A 21,697-nucleotide genomic window follows, 5' to 3' on the forward strand; every position below is an offset into this window, starting at 1 on the left:
AGGCTGATAGCTAAATTCCGTACCCATAGCGAGGGCCTCAACCGGGACCTTGGGTTCATGTCACACTACAGGTGGCCACCATTGCACTATACATACACACAGACACTCCTACACACAGACACACGTATACACAGACACACGTATACACAGACACACGTATACACAGACACGCACACACACACTCCCATACTCACAAATGCATCTTCTCACAGACTTAGACCACTTTACACTCACACACATATATACACTGTCTCTCACAGACACTCACAACCCCCCACCCCAGACACACACAGTCCTACAGACACACACACTCCCACATGCACCCTCTCACAGACTTAGACACTCTACACTCACATACACACACACACATATACGCTCACTCTCACATTCACAATCCCCCACCCCAAACAGACAGACAGACAGACACACACACATATACATTTGTGGGGTGTATTTGTACTCGCAGACTTGCCTTGTACTTTGCTCAAAAACTGCATGAATTCATGTCAGACTCTATTATCTCACTTTTTAGATTAGAATCAGTTTAAGCATTATGGCACAGACCGAGAACATAGGGGGTTAACATTTTCAACATATTATCTGGCTGATACCAACTGTTACAGTTAACCTGAGAATGTAACTTTTTAAAAAAAGTTTTGTGATTTACATATGAAAGAAGTGAAACTATCATGGTATTCGAACAGATGAAAGACTCAACAGACAATCAAGGTATTTTTCAATGTATAATTTCAGTTATATCACACTGTAAACTTTTGCTATAAATTCTGCGTCATATAATTGTATTCTCCACAACCACCTGACGAAGGAGCGGTGCTCCGAAAGCTAGTGTTTCCAATTAATGCTGTACTTAGGTCTCATAGTACAGTCTCACCAATGCTGTGTATAATTGCAGTGACATGGCTTGATGAATATGTAGATAAGCAGTGATGTGACTGTGACCTTAACAGTCATGAGTTAGTGTTCTATGAAGAAGTTGGAATCCGTTCCTTGGCCTCCCATCATGTACAGTAAAACAATAGACAGGCTTAGTGTGAGTGTGTGCACTGGAAGGTGGCTGGAATCCAACCTTGTTGGCCGCCAGGTTCTCACTCTGTGCATCTGTCTCTACATAGTCAGCGCAATCAGCGATTTTCCAAGTTCTTCCTGGAATTATTATTCTTTCATGAGAGGCCTGCCAGCATTTAGTTGTCTTTGAACTGAATAACTTGTGAGGCCATTTCAAAGGGTAGTTAAGAGGCCAGGTTTAGGGAAGAACACGTTAAGGCTGGCAGATTCCCAAAAGGATATGACTGAACCAGATGGGTTTTTACAACAATCAGTGATCATGTCATGGTCACCATTACGGCAACATAGTGGCTCAGTGGTTAGCACTGCTGCCTCACACAGCAGGTACCTGGGTTCGATTCCAGCCTCGAGTTACTGTCTGTGTGTGCATTTTACACTTTCTCCCCGTGTCTACATGGTTTTCCTCAGAGGACTCCAGTTTCCTCCCAGAGTCCAAAGATGTGCAGGTTAGGGTGGATTGGCAATGGGAAATGCAGGGTTATAGGGGGTTGGGTCTTGTTGGAATGGACTTGATGTGATGAATGGCCTGCTTCCACTGTATGAGGATTCGATGTTCACATTGTAAAACTATTCCTATGGAATTTGGCCTGAGCTTGCATTAAGACCCGAAGAACCTACATTAGAATACAATGAAACAATAACAAGACTCCTATTTTTATACTCCATGGTCCTTGCAATGAAGGCCAACATTCTATTTGCATTCATAATTACTTGCTGTACCTACAATGCTAACATTTTGTGAATCATGTGCAAGGACAACCAGATCCATTTGTATCACAGCATTCTGTATCTCTCCATTAAAGTAATACTTTCCTTTACAATTCTTCCTGCCAGTCTGGACAGTCTCACATTTTCCCCATACACTATCTGCCAATTTTTGAACACTCACTTAACCCATCTATACCTCTTTTCAGACTTATATCCTTCTCACAACTTGCTCTCCAACTCATCTTTGTATAACTAACAAATTTAGCTACAATATATTTGGCCTCTTCATCAAGGTCAGTAAATAGATGAATGCCAATGAAAATGGTCATGACATTGAACACTTATCCAGGTAACTGCTAAAGTTGGTCAGATGTTGGTGCTTCACTGATTCACTTATTCCATCATGAAAATGCTTACATCAAATTCAGCATCAGTAAGTCTTTGAGTCGATCAGTGTTACTTTCCCAACAGTACATGAGACACTGAATGCACTTATGTCACCCTGTGCAGAACAGGGGGCACATTTTTAAGGTGAGAGGAGAGAGATTTTAAAAAGACACAAAGGGCATTTTTTTTTAAACATAGAGGGTGGTTCCCATGTGGAATGAACTTCCTGAGGAAATGGTGGATGTGAGTACAATTACAACATTTAAAAGACATTTGGATAAGTACACGAATAAGCAAGATTTGGAGGGTTATGGGCCAAAAGCAGATGGGACAAGTTTAGTTTGGGATTCTGTTCGGCATAGACTGGTTGGACCAATGGGTCCATTTCCATGCTGTATGACTCTAAATAAAAACAGAACTGAAATCAATCCTATTAACAAATAACCAGTATTTGAGCATCAATATGGAGAATAGTACAAGTCCAATCTCATTTTTGCAGAAGCTTACACAATATTTTTATTTTAGGATAAATTTTAGTCTGTTCTCATTTTCAAAACAGTTCCTACTGCAAGGACTTAAGCCACTCACATCCAACAGCAGAACATGCATTCAGTATATACACATTCCTCAGATAACGGATCATTTAGCTTGACCATCTTGGGTAAGCTAAGAACTTAAGAACATCCCTCTGGTGCAGATGAGGCCTGCCATCAAATCCTGCAGATAGTCATTAAAACAAAGCATGATCACTGGAATAGGCAGATCCTTGTACTAGCCATGTACTTCGTTCCTTGTCCTGTTGTAATCCAGCTGTTAAAATTGTTGTGAGCACAACAGTGAGAACCCTGCAAGTGTCTCTCCACAGCAGGGGTAAGGAACTGGCTCAGAAATCTCTGGTGCAAGGATATTCATTATAATTTTAGTGAGTTGAAACGGGCAGAAAAATGCTGAGAGTCTTGAACTCACAGCCTCTTCACACTAGAGAATTCAGGAGTGTTATACTATCGTGGTTTATGTCGCTGCAGATGTCACTGGTATTGCTATGACAATACGCTTTGTGTAAGCAACAGAACTTTGTTTAATATGTGAGCCTGAGTACTGCATTAAGGCCAATACTCAAGAGTGGAAGCAGGCCTCAGAAAATGCCTGGTCATATGACAAGAAACAGTTTTGAACTGTATCACACCTGAGTTACTTCTACAAACTCACTCCAGGTTCAAGTACCTAGGTGAGTGCTTGAAGCGTGCACTGAATTTGCTGCAGGATACTGTGAATTATGGTTATATTGGTCAATACCAATTCCCAGCACTTTGTGTTTCTCTGTGAAGAGGACAAACTTTGACAGGAGTATAACTTCAACTGACCAAAGACATGCAATGCTGTCAGTCGCTGCTGCCTTCTGCGCACGTGCCTACATAAATGTCATTCCGTAGGACATTGTAAAGTGTAAGCATTTCAATTGTCATCAGCTTAGTTGCGTTCTCTCTTTGCTTATAATTCTGAATGTGGCATCCTTAAAGAGTATGCAACCATTCACAATGAATTGAACAACACTTTGACCTATTGGTTAGAATCATGTTTACAGATTACAAGGGTATATTGCATGGAACAAGTAAAGAATGATCATCTTGCTGGGCATACTGGTCAGGGTGGTGATGATTAACATCCAGGATCAGCATCATAAAGCACCTTCTTTCCAGTATCAGGGAAAAAAAATAGGTAGTGTATACTATGTTACTGCTAGCACATTGTGGAGGACCGGGTGGGAGGAGTAGTCATGACTAGCTGACAACAATAGGATCAGCAGCAGACAAGGATCCCAAAGCACTTCGTGCTAGACACTGGATCTAAATCTCAGATGGACTACATACTGACTGACTGAAAGCTCTGCTTCCTAACTCTCACTGTGTATTGATTGCTGATCTCCTGCTGGCCTAAGAATATTACTGAAGCGTGATTTATGACAGCATAAAATAACTCCAAAATGTAAATCAAACACATTCTATTGTGCACCAGGCTCAGCACCACACCCCAGCTACATCAAACACAAAAAAAGTTACCTGATAGTGTCCCACTTTCACAATGTGCAGGGACTACAGCGCATTTTCTTGCAATGTTTAGCAACTACTATACATCACTCAGACATTTCTTTAAAAATACACAACACCTGTAAAGTAATTAAAGAAATTGATCGCTCTGCAATTACTAAAAAGGCCAAGGGTACAGCCATGACACTTCTTAGGCAAACTCTCATGATTGAGGATGAATTTCTTCCACTCCAAAGTGGATCCTGAAGTAAGTAAACAGTTCACCCTGCTACGTGGTAGTATGGGGGTCAGGGTGGGGGAAGATGGGAGTCCCATGAGTCGGTAGGATGTTGCAATTTTAGGGACATTTTGACAATATCCTTGAAGCATTTTCTCTGCCCTCCTGGCAGACACTTGCCATGACAAAGCTCTACGTAGAGCACTTACTTGAGGAGTCTTCGGTCAGGCAAACAGAAAATGTGGCCCAATCATTACAGCAGATTAACCACAACCAGTGCCTTAATGGTGGAAATGTTGGCCTGAGAGGAGAAATTGATATAGGAGTGCTTATCCTGCCACTGAATTTGTGGGATTTTGCCAATGCATCACTGTTAAGATTTCTCTGAGCACCTGAGCTGTCTGCTGTTCATTGTTCACATCTCCGCTATATCCAGAACTGCATACACACTCTGTAGCTGATGAGCTTGGAGTTGGTTTTGAGGTCTTACTCATGAAACATTTCCATTTGTGCTCTAATACAAGTAAAGTACTGCAGATGCTGGAGACCTTTAGTGAAAAAAGGCAAGTGCAGGAGAAGCTCAGTAAGTCTTGCAGCACTGTGAAGAGAAAAATAGATTTAACTTCTTGAGTTCAGTATGATTCTTCTTCAGAACTCACATGTGCTTTAAGTCATTTACTGACTGACTCAATTAATCCATTCAGAAACATCATGTGCAGAACCCCAATTTGAAATTAGGAAAAATGATTATTCATTAGATACAATTTATCTCTTTCTTACTAATTAAAAACTTTTCTGAAGCTCAATTTTGTAACTCTGGCAAAACAAAAATTGACCCCAGGCTGCAGATTATTTTAACTTTTCCAATGGCAGTCTTTCCCCCTATTCTGGGTAGAGAGTGGCACTCACAGAGAGCTCAGCTTGTAGCAACCCACTTACAACAAGGAACAGGAACAGGAATTCCGGAGTAACAGCTGCTCTTAAAAGGCTGGAATTTGCCTTTAAAGAGAAAGCTGTGATGTCCGTAGAAACATGTGGCAACATTGCTCCTTTGATGTTGAGGAGTTGCAGTTGTGTTGCAGAGGGTACATCAAAGGAGGACAGTGTTATTTGAAACTGAAGCATTTTCCTCCACTAAAAGGCTGCACAGAAGGAAGAAACTGACTTTGAGTTCCTGCAAGTGTTTCATATCTGGCTTCACATAGAAGGTCTGATTGTTCCAGAATTGAGACAAAACTGTTCCACAATTATTCATATTCTTACCTTGGGGTTCCATCAAGCATGACCTACACTTCAGTTCCAAACCTCAGAAGGTACAATATCAAACAATGCACATACACCATTAATGTACCAAAAGTACATTTCCTAACATTAGAGATGTCAACTGACAAACTACTAACATTTGCTAAGATTATTATGAGATTTCTTAGTATAATCAGCATCATGGAAGCAAAGCTTGCGTCTGCTCTCCGAACTGCTGATCTTTCCTTATAAAAAATCAAGTTCAGCCATTTGCATTATATCCCCAAAGTTTCTGAGAGAATTAGTGACAATTTTCACTCAATTCCTATTGATTTCAATTTGGTAAGGACTCCAGGATGTTACATTTGATCAACTGCTACCTTGAAGTCATTACAATCAATCAAGTCTGACTTCCCTTTGAATTCTGCTCTTTTGTCCATGTTTGTCCAAGGCCTTCATGAAGTTAGAGACTGAATGGCCCAGGCAGAACCCAAACTGAGCTTCAGTGAGCAGGTTATTACTGCTCGATGATACTGTTGATGACGCCTTCCAAGAAGCAATCATTAGCAAGAATGGATTTGTTCCACTTTGTCTGAACAGGACATCACATGATCGGGTAATTCCACTGGATAGTGATGGTGGCAAAACATGGAGAGAGATGTGACTATTTCAAGAACAATCTTCTGTATTATTGTTGGCTCATTATCAGGACACATAGCCTTTACTGTGTCCAGTACCTTCAGCTGTTTCTTGATATAAAAAGAGTAAATCAAATTGGCTGAAGAATGGTGTCTATGTTCTATAATGTTGGGGACCTCAAGAAGAGGCTGTGATGGATCATCCACTCTGGGTGAAAATGATGCAAATGCTTCAACCTGGTCTCTTGTATTATTGTCCTTACCCTCTCAAGGAGGATGGGAATGTTTATGGTATCTGCTGCTTCTGTTAGTTCCACAATTGTCTACTACCATCCACAACTGGTTTTGGCAGGACTGTTACTTAAATCAGATCTGTTGGTTGTGGGATTGCATTCCGATGCTAAACATTGATGAATCTGTCAATATTTTATAAAACTGTGTTGTTGGTAAAGCCATAACTAAAAGGAATGGCTAGGCTTGCAGAAGTTTGGATAAATGTCTCTCATAATTTGATCTAGATATTAACTTCAGCTCAAGACAGCAAACCTGCATTTAAATCAGGAGGTTATAAGTTCATTTCTCACATGAATAGACATAGGTACATAAATTAGGCAGTTTCTCTTTTGCAGTACTGAAGAAGTTCTAATACAGGCACTATCATCTTTACACAATGCTGGCAGTCTACAGCTATCCTTCGTGATTCCTTTCAATTGGCTCAGACATGTTACCAACTTTACTGAGGGGAAACTGGGCATTCTAGTGAATGGAGAATCGACGTTTCGGGCATAAGCCCTTCGATTCACCTGCTCCTTCAATGCTGCCTGACCTGCTGCGCTTTTCCAGCAACACACTTTATCCTAGTGGATGAGCCTACATGTGATCACTGACCATGAAGAATGCCCTGAGATGCTGGTGACAAATGGAGGGCCAGAGGAGCAACCAGCAAGCTGGAGCCACCAGGTAAGTGCTTTGATTTTCATATCAGGAATGGTCGATGTTTAGTTTCTGTCTGGCAGATGGGAGAATGGGAAAGCATATCAATGAGGCGAAATGACAGAATAATGAGGATATTATGACAAGTAGGTGCATGCAAATAGGCTTCTCACCACTCACTGGTGATAATCTCATCCCACTGTTCAGCATCTGGTTAGAAAAGGGAACTTTTTGCTCTTGATGTCAAGAAGCTCCTCATGGCAATCTCATGTGATTCTTCTGACTTCTTCACCAATGCCTACATTGTTCAGGGCTCAGAAGATTCTGCCTATGGACTCTTATCTCTTGTCTGTGCAGAGGTGATTGGTTCTTTATTAGCACCTACTACTGTTCTTTACTAATTAAAATGATTATTAAAATCAGGATCATAGATGACCCCCATCATTCCAAAGTGAGTGCTCCACAGAGTGGTTCTTGAGCAAATCTCAGCAAGGGATTGCAGCCTTGGGCAAAAAGCTAGTGAATAACATTCCAGCGAATCACAGAATAAGTCTGAATTGCCTATGTTTAATTTTAATTTGTATTAGCATAATTGTAGTTTGAACAAAATGAGAAAGTTAAAAGCATAATTTTTGAATAGTGCTGGCAGTGACAAACCACACCAGAAAACAGCACATATTGGAAAGTTGTAGGCATCTTGCCATTAGTCCATGGAAAATTCAGTTCTTGTATTTCTGTGCTTTTTTCCTTTTGATTTACATAAAATTATTTTTTCTGTAAGATACCAAGCTTTACACTTCTTTTAAAATTGTGTCTGTTTAAAAATTCTGCATATAGTCCAACCAAGATATCATTGGAATGAGTTGTGTTGTACATGAAATGATTTGAAGCCACAATACAGCTTTAATTTGAAATTTGGATTACATTTCCAGCTCCAAGAAAAATCTCCTCTGAACTAGATATCTGGTAACAATATTAGCAAAGCTTTAACTGATTGCTAAATTACTCCAAATACTTTCTTTCTTCATTTCTGCCCTATCCCTTGCAGATGGCAGAAATTCCTGTTAGCACACAATATTTGATTCTGAAGTTCTACTGGGGTCCTATGTTTCAGGAATGAGTTAGAAAATTAAAAATAGCACTTATTTGCCAAATTTGGTTCACATTCTCTTCACCATATATCATTCCTGCTTAGAATGACAGGCAATTGGAGCCTTGTTAACAGTAAATAAGGATTTTCCCAGTCACTCCCAGTTTCCTGATGCAATGGGGGTAGTGTGGAGCCAGAGGTGATTGGGAGGGGGTATCTTTGAAGCTTTTACTACCTGGAGGGAGCCAACCAGCAACAAGCTGGGCGACGGTCGCAAGACAACTACATGTCTTCCCTGTCTGACATGGATGAGTCCAGGTAAAGGCCATCCTGTGGAGGAAATTCCAAGATATTCTGCCACCACCTTCCTGCCACTTTGAAAGCATTTTGAAAGCCCACTTTCCACCTTTAAGTGGACATGGAATGTGTCTCCTTGCCACCAGTCTAAATTCCAGTGAGTGACTGTTAGCCCATGGGTCAGATCAAGACTGAGAAACAATCCGGGCTTCTACCTCCTGCCCTCAAATTGAAAATTCAGACCAAGACTACAAAATTACACCAATGACTCTATAGGTATTGACTGATTAATGTTACCAATTGCAGCATGTTTAAAGGTCAGATTAGTTTGTGACAATGGCTTCTCATTTGAGGACGTATAAATAAATCTAGTTCAATATTCGCTGTGTGCTGTTGATCATGTGTTAGTTTTGGTATAACAGAAAGGTGATGATGTGGAAGAAAGTGGGCAGCATAGTGGCTCAGTGGTTAGCAATGCTGCCGCATTACGCAAGGGACCTGGGTTCAATTCCACCTTTGGGCAACTATCTGTGTGGAGTTTGCACATTCCCCCCATGTCTGCACTGGTTTCCTCTTGATGCTCCGGTTTCCTCCCACAGTCCAAAGATGAGCAGGCCAGGTATATTGGCCATGCTAAATTGCCCATTGTGTGTGTTAGGCATGGGAATTGCAGGGTTACAGAGATGGGGTGGGTCTGGGTGGGATGCTCTTTGGAGGGTCAGAGTGTACTTGATGGGCCAAAGGGCCTGCTTCCAGTTTCATGATGTTAAGTTACTTGAAAGAGGAAGACTGACAAAAGGGGGCACAGGTTCATAGTTCCTTGAAAGTGGAATCACAGGTAGGCAGGATAGTGAAGAAGTTGTTTGGCATGCTTGCCTTTAATAGTCACCACATTGTGTACAAGAGTTGGGAGGTCATGTTGCAGCTGTACAGGACATTTGGCCACTTTTGGAATACTGTGTTCAATTCTGGTCTCACTGCTATAGGAAAGATGTTGTGAAACTTGAAAGGGCTCAGAAAAGATTTACAAGGACACTGTCAAAATTGGAGGGCTTGAGCTATATGGGTGAGGCTGAATAGGCTGGGACTATTTTCCCTGAAGTGTCAGAGGCTGAGGGGTGACCTTTTTGAGGTTTATTAAATTACAAGACTCACGGTTACGGTGAATAGCCAAGGGTTTTTCCCCAGGAGAAAGTGGGGTCTGCAGATGCTGGAGATCAGAGCTGGAAATGTGTTGCTGGAAAAGCGCAGCAGGTCAGGCAGCATCCAGGGAACAGGAGAATCGACGTTTCGGGCATAAGCCCTTCTTCAGGACTTGAAAGCCCATGCTATTTTCATTCTTTCTTGCTAAATGATAATATTTTATTAACAACACACTAGTGGTAAGATATCTTAAAAACTTTTAAATCAATCCATTGCTCATACTGTATATGAGCAATCCATTGCTCATACTGCTCAAACAAACCCTTCAGTCCAACTTGTCCATGCTGACCAGATATCCTGAATTAATCTAGTCTCATTTGCCAGCACTTGGCTGTAAAAGTAGCAACCCAACTTAAATTTTCAGGTATCATCAACGTTAGTTTAATCATGGACATTCTAGAAACATATATATGTTAAAATATAAAATGGTACATGTACAAGTATTATTCAAGTGAGGAGTAAGTGTAAAAAAGACTAGATCTCAAGCATTTTATTGTATTTCCCTCACTGTTGATAAGTGTAAATAAAGTGTGCTCAATAACAGTCGTCTGCAGTTGAGCATGTGTTAGTCTTAGTGCAATACATAATAACTATCAGCTCAGCTTTTCGGATACACAGTCAGTGAGTACTGGTAGTGGTTTTATGACTGAACGAGCATTACCACCAAAGTCATCCTTGTCCTCACCAAAATTCACAAGTTACAAGTTGGGACCCTGTAATTGCAGAAACCATGCCAATGTAGTGGGAACTCTATATTTCCTGCATACAGTTGTAGATCAAAGGTTCTACAAGAAACTGTGCTCTCAATTGCTACCTCAAATTTGTAGTTGATGTAACCTGGGCTCAGGATCTTGAAACAGTGGAACAGCTGCACTCATTCAGTCCTTCAAGCTTGTTTGGTCATTCAAATAGATCACATTGGATCTGCATCCTAACAGCAGTGATCCACCTTAATGTCATAGCACTCCATACTCAGACCTCTCAAATATTAATGTTGGTCTCTCTCTCTCTCTCTCTGCACCTTCTCTGTGGCTGTAATACTGTATTCTATACTCTGTACCACACAAAGTGCATCGGGGAGCAGAACAATCTGCCTGCATAGCATGCAAAACAACATGTTTTATTGTATCTCCATACATGTGACAACAATAAACCAAGCTCATACTCGGGCGGGACGGTGGCTCAGTGGTTAGCACTGCTGTCATACAGCACCAGGGGCCCGCCTCGGGTGACTGTGTGGAGTTTGCACATTCTCCCCGTGCCTGCATGGGGTTTTCTCCAGGTGCTCCGGTTCCTCCCATGATCCAAAGATGTGCAGGTCAGGTGAATTGGCCATGCTAAATTGCCCGTAGTAGTAGGAGGTAGGGTCTGGGTGGGTTACTCTTCAGAGGGTTGGTGTGGACTTGTTGGGTCGAAGGGCCTGTTTCCATACTGTACAGAATCTAATCTAATCCAATCCTGCTTAGATCATTGATTTTACATTATTAATTGATGTAGCATCTATTGCTGTTGGTGGAAATGAGTTCCACATACTTACTATCCTACTCAAAATGATCTGCTTCTACTAAATGATGAAGCTCTGATTTTTAAGGAAAAATCCAAAAACTAGGGTCTTAAAAGTAAACAAAGAAAACTACAAAGGTACGAAATGCAAGTTTACTGGGGTGGATTGGGGAAACGCTGGTGATAGCTAGTATTTAATGAATTTATGCATTGTTTACAACAAACACACATTGCTTTAAAGCACAAAAATTCAACAGGAAAGGTGAAACACCTCTAGCTAACAAATATACTTGAAGAATATATTAGGTCGAAGAATATATTAGGCTGATCAAGTTACCAAAATGTAATAAGCCTGAGGATTAGAAACAGATTAGAATTTGTCAAAAGATGATCAACAATTTGGTATAGAAAGGGAGATTAGAATATGAACGTAAACTAGCAAGGAGCCTTTATAAAGACAATAGGCTCCGAAAAAGGAAAAGATTGTCAAAAGCAAATATCGGGCACAGGAAATTTTATAGTAGGGAATAAGGAAATGACAGGAAGCTAAATAATTACTGTGTCTATTGTGGAGGAGGAGACATAAGAGATCGCAGAAATAATGGATCTAAGACACTAATGAGAAGAAATTAGTATTTGTAAGAAAGTAGCATTGGAGGAATTAATAACAGTGAAAGTTCTCAAATCCTAGGGACTCAACAATCTACATCCTAGAGTGTTGATGGAGGTGGCCACAGAGATGGTGGATGTATTAGTGATCATGTTTCAAAATTCTATAGGTTCGGGACTGTGTCTATAGATTGAAAGGTTGCAAATGTAACTGCGCTATTTAAACAATGGAAGAACAGAAAAAGCCTCCAGACCTCTTCGTCTGATATTGGCCGTTGGGAAAGTACTTGATTCTATAATAAAGGATGTGATAAATGGATATTTAAATAATAATTTGATTAGGCTGGGCCAACATAGATTTACAAAGAGGACGTCACATTTGACAAATCTGTTTGAACATGTTTCTGACTGAGTAGATAAGGGGAAACCAAGAGATGTGGTATGTTTGTGTTTTCAGATGACTTTCTACAAAGGACTCACAAGAAGTTAGTAAATAAAATTAGAGCTCATGAGATGTGAGTGAGTGTACTGGCACAGACTGAGGAATAGTGAACAGAAAGAAAACAAACAGTAAGAATAAATAGGTCATTTTCACGTTAGCAGGCTCTAAGGTCCTAGTGAGGTGTTGCACTGATTAGTGCTTGAGCCACAGCTTTTCCCACTCTACATCAATGATACATGTCAGAAGCAAACATAATGTATCCAAGTTTGTGGATAACACAAAGCAGGTGGGCATGTGTTACATGAGGATGTTGCAAAAAGGCTTCAATTGGTTTTGGCCAGGCTGGATGAATGGGCAAGAATATGGCAGACAGTCTATAAAGTGGACGCGTGCAAGATTTATCATGTTGGTAAAAGGAATAGAAGTGAGCAGAGTATTTGTTAAATGGTGTGAGCTTGAGAAATATTCACATTTAAAGAGACCTGAGTTTCCTCGTTCATAAGTCACTTACCCAAGCATGTATGTGCAATAAGCAACTAGGAAAGCAAATGGCATATTGACCTTTATATCATGAGTACAGGATTCAACTGTATAGAGCCTTCATGAGGCTCCCTTCTGGAGAAGGGTGTGGAGTTTTTGTCCTCTACTAATGAAGGATATGCTTGCCATAGAGGGAATGCAATGGAGGTTCGCTTGACTAATCTCTGGAATGAGTAGGTTGTCCTATGAGAAGAGAGACTGAAGAACTTGGGCCTCTATTTTCTATAATTAAGAAGACTGAGAGTTCATCACACTGAAACTTGAAGCACTGGTAAAGTGATAGACAAAGTAGAGGCAGAAAGGATGTTTCCGCTGGCTGATGGGTGCGCTAGAACCAAAGGTCACAATCTTCAAATAAGAGTTATGCCATTTATTACTGAAGTGAGAGGGAACTTCTTCACTCAGATATTGGTAAATCTTTAGAATTATTTGTCCTAGAGAGCTTTGGTAGCTCAATGTTCAAGATTGAAATAGATGAAATTCTAGGGATTAATGGGACAAAGGACCAAGGAGTATTATGGGGATGGTGCAGGAATACAGTGGAGGTAGATGATCAGCCATGATATAGAAAAGCAGAGCACAGTCTGGCCTACTCCTGCTCCTGTGTTCTTATTCTCCCACCAGCAGAAATTGTTTATTTCTGCCTATCCTGCAAATTATGTTCAAAATTCTAAAATGCTTAATCAAACTACTCTTTAATGCCAGAGAACACAAGCCTTACTGAACTTCCTGAGAGTGTAAATGAAGTATAATTATGGCTTTCAAAAAAGGCTTTAGAAAAGCACCTGAAACGGAAAACAAAAATCTGAGAGGTAGGGATACACATGAAGGAGTAAGGTTAAATGATTTTCCCTACAAACAGCTGGCCCACACATAGCATGCCAAATGGTCACTGTCTGTACTGTAACCATTCAATGATTCAAGTTGATGTAATCTCTCCTTGTAATTTAACTCAAACTCCTGATAATACCCTGGTGAACCCAAAATGCATTTTTTCCCAGAACAATATATATTTCCCAGGGTGGGAGGCCAAGAACTGGAGACAGTGCTCCAGCTGTGATCTAAGCAAGGTTTTATCTAGCTTTATCTAGTTGCAGCTGTATGTTCTACCCTTCTGGTTATTAAAGGCTATCTATTCCACTAGTTATTGAGATTAAAATGACACATTTACTTGATAGTGAATATCCTTTGAGGGAATGCTCTATTCTCAATGCTATTCACAAATATATATATGTAGAATGTTTGAACAAGTACAAACTGATATTGCACCAAAAAATTACATGACAAATAATCTTGTTTCACAATTGCAGTGTACTACAGTAGAAATTGTTCTGAAAATTGTTAACACAATCCCATAGCAACAATGATGTCAAAAATGGTAACAATCAAATTTAATCCAATATTCTAAAGCAAGCACTTGGCCACTCTAAAAGGTCCTGGGCCATACTTGCTACAAGAATGAGCGCGTAGAGAGATGCACATTAAATATACACATGCCTTTTAATGCTGACTGCATTAGTAGAGTTGCAGAGATGGAAAACAAGTATCGAAAAAAAAACTGAGCGCACAAACTTTTCAGCAAAAGGAAACGGAGATAAAGTACTAACCTTTCATGTTCTGTTATTGTATTCTATCTGCAATAAACGCCTGTTGCATCGCACCATGAAAACAAAACCTTCCTTGGAAAGTTAGCCAGACAAGAACTTCCTGTAATTCAATAAACGTTTCAGATAATGTTGAAATGAACACAAGCACAGAAAGACGCAGACATGCAATTAGTTGCAAAAAAAAAGTCTGAAGTATAGATTTAATTATGATCGTTTTATTTATATTTTAAAAATTACAGACGATTTTTTTTCAAAGCACGTCATGATTACATACCCAGCTTTCGGCTAACTTTCCTTCATGAAAACATGTCTGAGAAACGCTGACTGCAACTTAAAACTTGCACTAATCTTACTTGTTCTGGAGCCTGAATAAACATCCTCACTTTTAAAAGAAAGCTGGACGTTTTTGCCCAGGCGATATGTTTCACATTTGGAGAACCGTGACCTTAGCTCATTTTACACAAATATTTCCAGGGAAGCAGCGACCATGTTGTCAGCTTGCAGGGTAACCGCAGTTGGGGGATGCAAATGGTAAACAAATAGGGTTTTTAAAAAAAAAATCACTTTATGGTGACAAATATGCAGATCAGAGCTCTTAAAAGTGTAAAAAGTTTCGTTCAAAGTTCCCTTTAGTCTAATTGGAAAGAAACGTCTAGCAACATACAAAGTGTAACTCATCCCTTAGAAACTAACGTGAAAAAACATTTTTCAATGCCTGGTTCTCCTAATGCTTCTCAACATTAGAAGATAATATCCCTCAACAATTCCCGGCAAGTTCATAAAAATAAAAACTTATCATGATCAGAATGTACATTCCTACTGGTCATTTAACCTGATTTAAGTATTTCCCGTGCCTTTGAGTCTCATAAACGCTCTCAGAGGCGATGATGAAGGAAAATAATTGACAGTGAACCAGGATAAAACTCCCTGCTGTTTGTGGAAGACGTCTGTGCTCCCTTCACGCTTTATAGCCTGTGTCGTGTTGCCCACTGCTGGATCCTCACAGCATTAGCACCGAACGCTTGGATGCCAGTCATTCGGGGGGTTTTTTTCGACTGGATAAGACAGTCCATGTAGATTTTTCCAGAAAGTCCCAGAAAGCTATTCAACATTGCGTATTGGTGACTCAGCAAAACATGTAAATGTAACCTTGAGTGCCAGGATAAAAAGGTCCAGGACTGCTGCGCGAGGCGGAGATCAGGAAGGGCAGGGGCAGGTCTCTGTGCAAGGTATGGACCCAAGAAAGCGTTTATTTTACAGTTGTTAATGGTTCGGAGGGGGAATTGTTGACTAGTGTTGCATCATACATTATTTAAAATAAGCTATTATTTAAGTTTATTTTTAAATTAAACAATCCTGTTTGGAAGAATGTTGTTCCAAAACATAGAGTGCGACGAGTGATCAGTAATGTAGAGGTAGATATAGCCAACGGTAAATTTAATGCTTGTAACATATGAAGATCAAATTTAACCTGGAGCAATTAAACTTTAAACAATAGGCTGAGCGATCGGAATAGGCTGAAATACATTGTGGATAATATAAGCTCATTTTAATTTTTATGTTATTTGAAAGAATTAATGTAAACAGCACCCTATTATATCTTGTCAGTCAGAGCCAGAGTTGCATTAACCATTTTCTATCCTAAAGTTTGAACTGAAGGGTGAGTTGACGAATCTTGATATTTGGCGTGTGCTTCTAACTAAGTTGCAAAGTTATTGTGAGCTGTCTGCCACTAATACTTGAGGTAAGACTGCAAAATGCATATACAGACGCCTAATACTGTAATTAGTCTGAAGAGAAGTCTTGCTTCAGTTATTGCCACAAGGAATTCCACAGAAGTGTTGTCCAATTACTGCATATTGTTGTGATTTGGGCACATCATTGTAAGTCAATGTAGCTACTCCACCTTGCGTTGAGAAATGGGTAGGGCCTTCGGCACACAAAGTCTGCATTATTTAATAAAAACAAAACAGGAACATTGCTCTGCAGAGACTGATAATAGCTTGTAGATTTATAATGTTGACTTTAAATTAGTTCAAAATCTGGTTTGCAAAAAAGTTCAACTTAAGTAAAACACATTTTCCTGCCTTTAAAAAATGCTAAACTCTAAGAACTAGAATAATCAACTATCGCGACAGGGTTGGCTAAATTGATAGGTATGCAAACATTCTACCGAAAGAATGGGGGAAGTAGCTGGTGGTACATTGCAAAGATAGTAACGGCCTATGGTGCAGTTCCCACGGTTTGATTTTTATTTTAAAAGTGCTGAATATCTTTGTCATGGGTGTATATGCTAGATGTGAGAAGTTTTGAACAAGAGAACAATAATGTAGCGTTTTCCTTTCCTCTTACCGAGAGAGGAAATTGGACAAAGGCAGACGCAAGAAGATGGGAAGAACTGTGTAGAGGGTGAGTGTCATTCTTTGTTTAGTGGTTGCTGCCAACATACCCCTCCCAGTAGTCACCATTGCATAAACTTGGGAAGATGAGCAAGATAGACAGAATCAGTTAAATAAATAAAATTAAAAGGTACTTGGTTTTAAACACCTTTCTTAACTGTCATTAATAAGGTTACTGTAACAATATGATGAAAACATGATAATGGAGACAGCTCTTTTTCTTTCTGGCTATCGTTTAGGATAGTCAAGGTTATTGTTCTGGGTGTTGGCTCACTGCCAGACTGCAGTTGTATGTTTCTAGTCTGCTACAGGCTGACTGCATCTCAGACAGTATTTTAAAACAGAAACTCAACATGCTGATTTTTTTTTACTGTTTACCAGAACAACTGCTCTAAAGCGAGGCGGAACATTGGTGTAGTTATGTGGTTTGATCATTTAAAAAAATATATAATGTTTAATTTTAATTTTTGAACCAAAGCAATTAGCTGTGCTGATACATAGAACAAATTGGGATCATTGAGCTCTTTGGATACTGATCTATAAAATGATGGCTTCACAAGATGGGGAAGGGCACCAAAAAAATCACTTGAATGCTGAAAATTTAATGTTTATGAAGACCTGCAGTATAGCACTTTATTTAGACCTTCGACAACTATTAGTAATAAAATGCTGCAAATTCTCAGCATTGATGAAGAGGGAAACATCATTAGCATTTCAAGTCTGTGACCTTTCGTCAGGGCAGTTTTGAGGATTTCTAGCAATTTTTAGATTTTTTTACTTCAAGGTTTCTGGAGTAATTTTGCTTTTGTAAAATATTATTAGATCTTTGTTAATGTAACTGCTCTTAGGTGTAGGTGATTCCTTTTTTAATGTAAAATTAAAGAATACAATGGATCTTGCTGTGTATGGTTAGAAAGTAATCCTTGATGCCTTTCACTTTGAATCATCAAATTAACTATATCTGGGATTTAATGAAGATCTGCTTGTAATGGGATTTATAGCTGTGTCTATTAAGTCTGTGGCTCCAGGTGATGACCAGGTTTAATTATAGTGTACCATGGAGGAATAGAATGTGGATTCCTTAGCTCTTAGATATTGTTCATTCCAGCCAGGTCAGGGAGAATTACACACTGTTAAGAAAGGCTCATAACCTCATCATGCTGCATGATCAACATCTTTTTATTTTTTGTAGGAGCAGTCACAATTTTATTGTAGGAAATGTAGTGATGTTCTTCCACACAGTTTCACATACCACACTAATATCGATCAGAATACTTTCTTTTAGTGACATTGATAGGGAGACAATCATTGGCCAGGATACGGGGAAATTTCCTGTCTCTTCAAAATCTTACAGCCAGGTAAAAGGGCAGACTGGGCTTTCAGCTCAACATCTCATCAGAGAGAGAGAGCGAGAGCAGCATCTTCAATGGTATAGCACACTGAGTGACAGTATAAAAATGTGCATACATTTCTGAAGTGGGGCTTAAATTGCTAATTTTCAGGCTTAAAGTTAAGCAACATTTGCTACTGAGTCAACATTTGACAATGCAGGATTAAGTTACATTTTAAGGGACAGAACAGCCATTTGTGACAATGACGTAAAGACAATTTGACAGTTTATATTAACAATGATATCTTGCATCAATGTAAAATATAACAAGCATTGCTAGCAAATGAATCCATAATGTTTTCACACTAATATTTCAGTTTGAATTTTGCCTAGGGTCTGTTTTATTGGATCAAGCAGCAGAAATTTAAAACAATGCCCAGAAAACCACAGAATAATACAAGAAGCTTTATTTTCTCCTCTAGGGAAATGACATGGTTGCAGTGCTGGTTTTAAATATGTCATAAATTCATTTGGAAGTTGGAGCAGAGTGACCCTGGGATTAGTGAGATTTGTGACTAGACTTCTTTGTAATTTATCAGAGATCATCAGGTGATAAAATACATAATGATGAATAAGGTATTTTGGCCGTAGCACAATCCGATCAGAAATCCAAATGGTATAAGAATAGTTACATTTTTTTTTTAAAAACCTTGTGAATGTCCAAAGTTCCTGGCAGATAGTTCCTGAAGCAACTCAGGACACCAGAGATTGTTTCTGTGGCTCTGCACAAAACTTGGAAACATGGGCAGCATGGTGGCACAGTGGTTAGCACTGCTGTCTCTCAGCGCCAGAGACCCGGTTTCAATTCCCACCTCAGGCGACTGACTGTTTGGAGTTTGCACATTCTCCCCGTGTCTGTGTGGGTTTCCTCTGGATGCTCCGGTTTCCTCCCACAGTCCAAAGATGTGCAGGTTAGGTGAATTGGCCATGCTTAATTGCCCGTAGTGTTAGGTGAAGGGGTAAATGTAGGGGAATGGGTCTGGGTGGGTTGCACTTCGGCGGGTTGAGGTGGACTTTTTGGGCAGAAGGACCTGTTTCCATGCTGTAAGTAATCTAATCTAAAGGAGATAACCTAGTATGGCTTTGTTAATATAACTGTTAATTCTCCATCAAGGCTGTCCTATGGCTTAAAGATTATTTTTGTTAACTTGTTTATGCTACATTTGTATTGTTACATTTCCAGAAATACTACTTCCTGAAGACCTTCCCTAAAGTTACTCATCCTATTAGCATTTGCAAAACTTCAGTTCCCTTGTGTAAAATTAGTTGATTTCTTTTACTCCTGTAAAACATCTTGGTCCAATTGCAATTGTTTTTCCAAGAAATTTGCACTCCAAACCTATAAAACGTTTCCAGGGCTTGGTCGATCCACATGGACGTTGGAGTGATTTGAAGTTAAGCTTTCCCATTTTAGCAGCTGAACCACTCATCACAGGAGTCCGAGTCACTCAGCATCAGGGAATATCTGAGGATCTCCAGCTGGCAAGATAATTGACGTCTTTGAAAGAAGATGAATTGGATGAACTGACTCCATAAGAATTTTTAACCATTTCAATTTCTATAATAAATTCCCATTGGGTTTTCTTTGCTTTTTATAAACAATCAATACTCTCTTATGAAACATCAAATTGAGGAAGACCATTCATTCCACCCAGCTGATTGCTGTGTAAAGGTAAAGTCACCACAATTCCATTCTCTCTCTCTCTCATTGCAGAGAGACAACTGTTGGTGGTTTAACTGGAGGGTCACCATGCCTCAGTCAAAGGGAGAGGTTGAGAAGGAGAGTTAGCACTGCGTGGCTCAGTGGTTAGCACTACCTCAGCTGGCTTTGATTTCAGCCTCTGCCAACTGTCTGTGAAGAGTTTGAACGTTCTCCCTGTGTCTGCATGGGTTTCCTCTGGGCGCTCTGGTTTCCTCCCACAGTCCAAAGATGTGCAGGTTGGGCCACGAGAAATGCAGGGTTACAGGGATAGGGTGGGTCTGAGTGGGATGCTCTTCGGAGGATTGGTGTAGACTCAATAGGCTGAATGGCCTGCTTATACACTATAGGGATTATATAATTCTATTCTATGATTCATGGTAACCTCAGCCTGTGCAGGAATTGAATCAAAACTGTTGGTATCGTCTGTGTTGTAAACAGTCATCCAGCTAACCAACCCCCAATGTACAAGCATCTGATTTCCCAAAGTGTAGAAATTAACTGTGACTTTAATTACTAAGAATTAGACCATTTCTTTCCAAGGATTTTAAAAGGGCTCTCTATAGTAGAAAATGTAACCCTATATAGAGGTTTTTCAGCTGATTAATGTGTACCATTGCAGGTCTGACAAACCATTTATTTATATATTGTTATCAAAATTCAATTTATTCCACTTCCATTTAGGCATTTTGCTGTGTATTAAATACAGAGCATTATACAGTACTGTAAATGCTTTTCCTCTTCCATCATCCTTATCTGGAGCATTACTCTGTCTTCACCAAATTTGTAAGTAGCATTCATTTATTTGGTAATTGATGTTTTAACAGAGGTTGTTCAAAATATTTGGTTTGTACATCACATCACATGAGTTGGATCATCCAAATGCACTTTGTTAATGGATAGCTCATTCTTTGAACCCTGAACAGATGCAAGCTTGGGCAAATGTTACTCCTGCTCATTTGACCTTAGCTTTCACCCTATTCCAGTAAATAGAACCCACTGTTTGTTTCTTCTGGCACCTTTTTTTTTCAGCAACACATTTATTCAACTGCTGTCTCCTCTCCTATCAACGTGCACTTAGCCCACCCCACGTTCTCAATCTTGGTGATTTCAACTTCCATGTCAGTTCATTTTGTTTTTGTTCATCCTGGCGTCACTCTGATCCAATCCTCCAACCTCTACATCAGCTTCTTTGTGCATATTCATATCAGCCCCTCAGCCATGTCATTTTCCTCCTCCTGCATCATGGTTAACACCATCTTTTATCATCTTCCTGTATCCCTCCAATCTTATTCCTTCCAATCTGACTGCTTTCTGTGCCCACCCGTTGGGGGTAACAATATCCTTTACGCTATGGAACTCCTTACAATCTAGGTCTTAACTCTTTGCTTTCTAGTATACTTCCTGAGTTCACTGCATAGCACCTGTCCTCCACTTTTTACACTACTTGTACCCCACCAAAATCTGTTATATAAATACAGTCTATTGATGTTCTCAAAAAAATTACATAGAAGTTATAACAAGGAAACAGGCCCAGCCCAGCCAGTCCATGTTGATGTTTAGCATCTGCATAAAAATGGTCCTAATCAGATTCCTGCGGTGTGGAGACATGCCATTTAGCCCAACAAGTCCACACCGGCCCTCCAAAGAGTAACCTGC

The 21,697-nt window shown here is 39.8% G+C and overlaps 2 protein-coding genes across 6 annotated transcripts in view; one reads left to right on the forward strand and one right to left on the reverse strand.

Annotated features, from left to right (window-relative positions):
• The window catches only part of scara3 (scavenger receptor class A, member 3), a 59,765-nt gene extending 44,203 nt beyond the window's left edge, over positions 1 to 15,562 (reverse strand). The window contains exons 1-2 of one of the 3 annotated variants that reach the window (XM_087981422.1): positions 15,405 to 15,562; positions 14,551 to 14,650 (exon numbers count right to left, since the gene is read on the reverse strand). In XM_087981422.1, coding sequence (XP_087837548.1) covers positions 14,551 to 14,557 — 7 coding nt within the window. In that variant the 5' untranslated portion in view covers positions 14,558 to 14,650; positions 15,405 to 15,562. Of the gene's footprint in view, positions 1 to 14,550; positions 14,651 to 14,824; positions 15,293 to 15,382 lie in introns of those variants that run through there. The other 2 variants (XM_043685113.2, XM_043685119.2) reach the window with 2 other exon arrangements.
• A 74-nt stretch (positions 15,563 to 15,636) lies between these two features.
• clu (clusterin) overlaps positions 15,637 to 21,697 on the forward strand; it is a 35,286-nt gene continuing 29,225 nt past the window's right edge. Inside the window, exon 1 of one of the 3 annotated variants that reach the window (XM_043685127.2) lies at positions 15,637 to 15,779. The gene's annotated coding sequence lies outside the window, so the exon portion shown is untranslated. Of the gene's footprint in view, positions 15,780 to 16,935; positions 16,960 to 20,722; positions 20,825 to 21,697 lie in introns of those variants that run through there. The other 2 variants (XM_043685136.2, XM_043685133.2) reach the window with 2 other exon arrangements.

The sequence above is a fragment of the Chiloscyllium plagiosum genome, unplaced genomic scaffold (genome assembly GCF_037043375.1).
Source record: "Chiloscyllium plagiosum isolate Xiang-an unplaced genomic scaffold, Cpla_swu_hap1 HiC_scaffold_3, whole genome shotgun sequence".
Classification (NCBI taxonomy): domain Eukaryota; kingdom Metazoa; phylum Chordata; class Chondrichthyes; order Orectolobiformes; family Hemiscylliidae; genus Chiloscyllium; species Chiloscyllium plagiosum.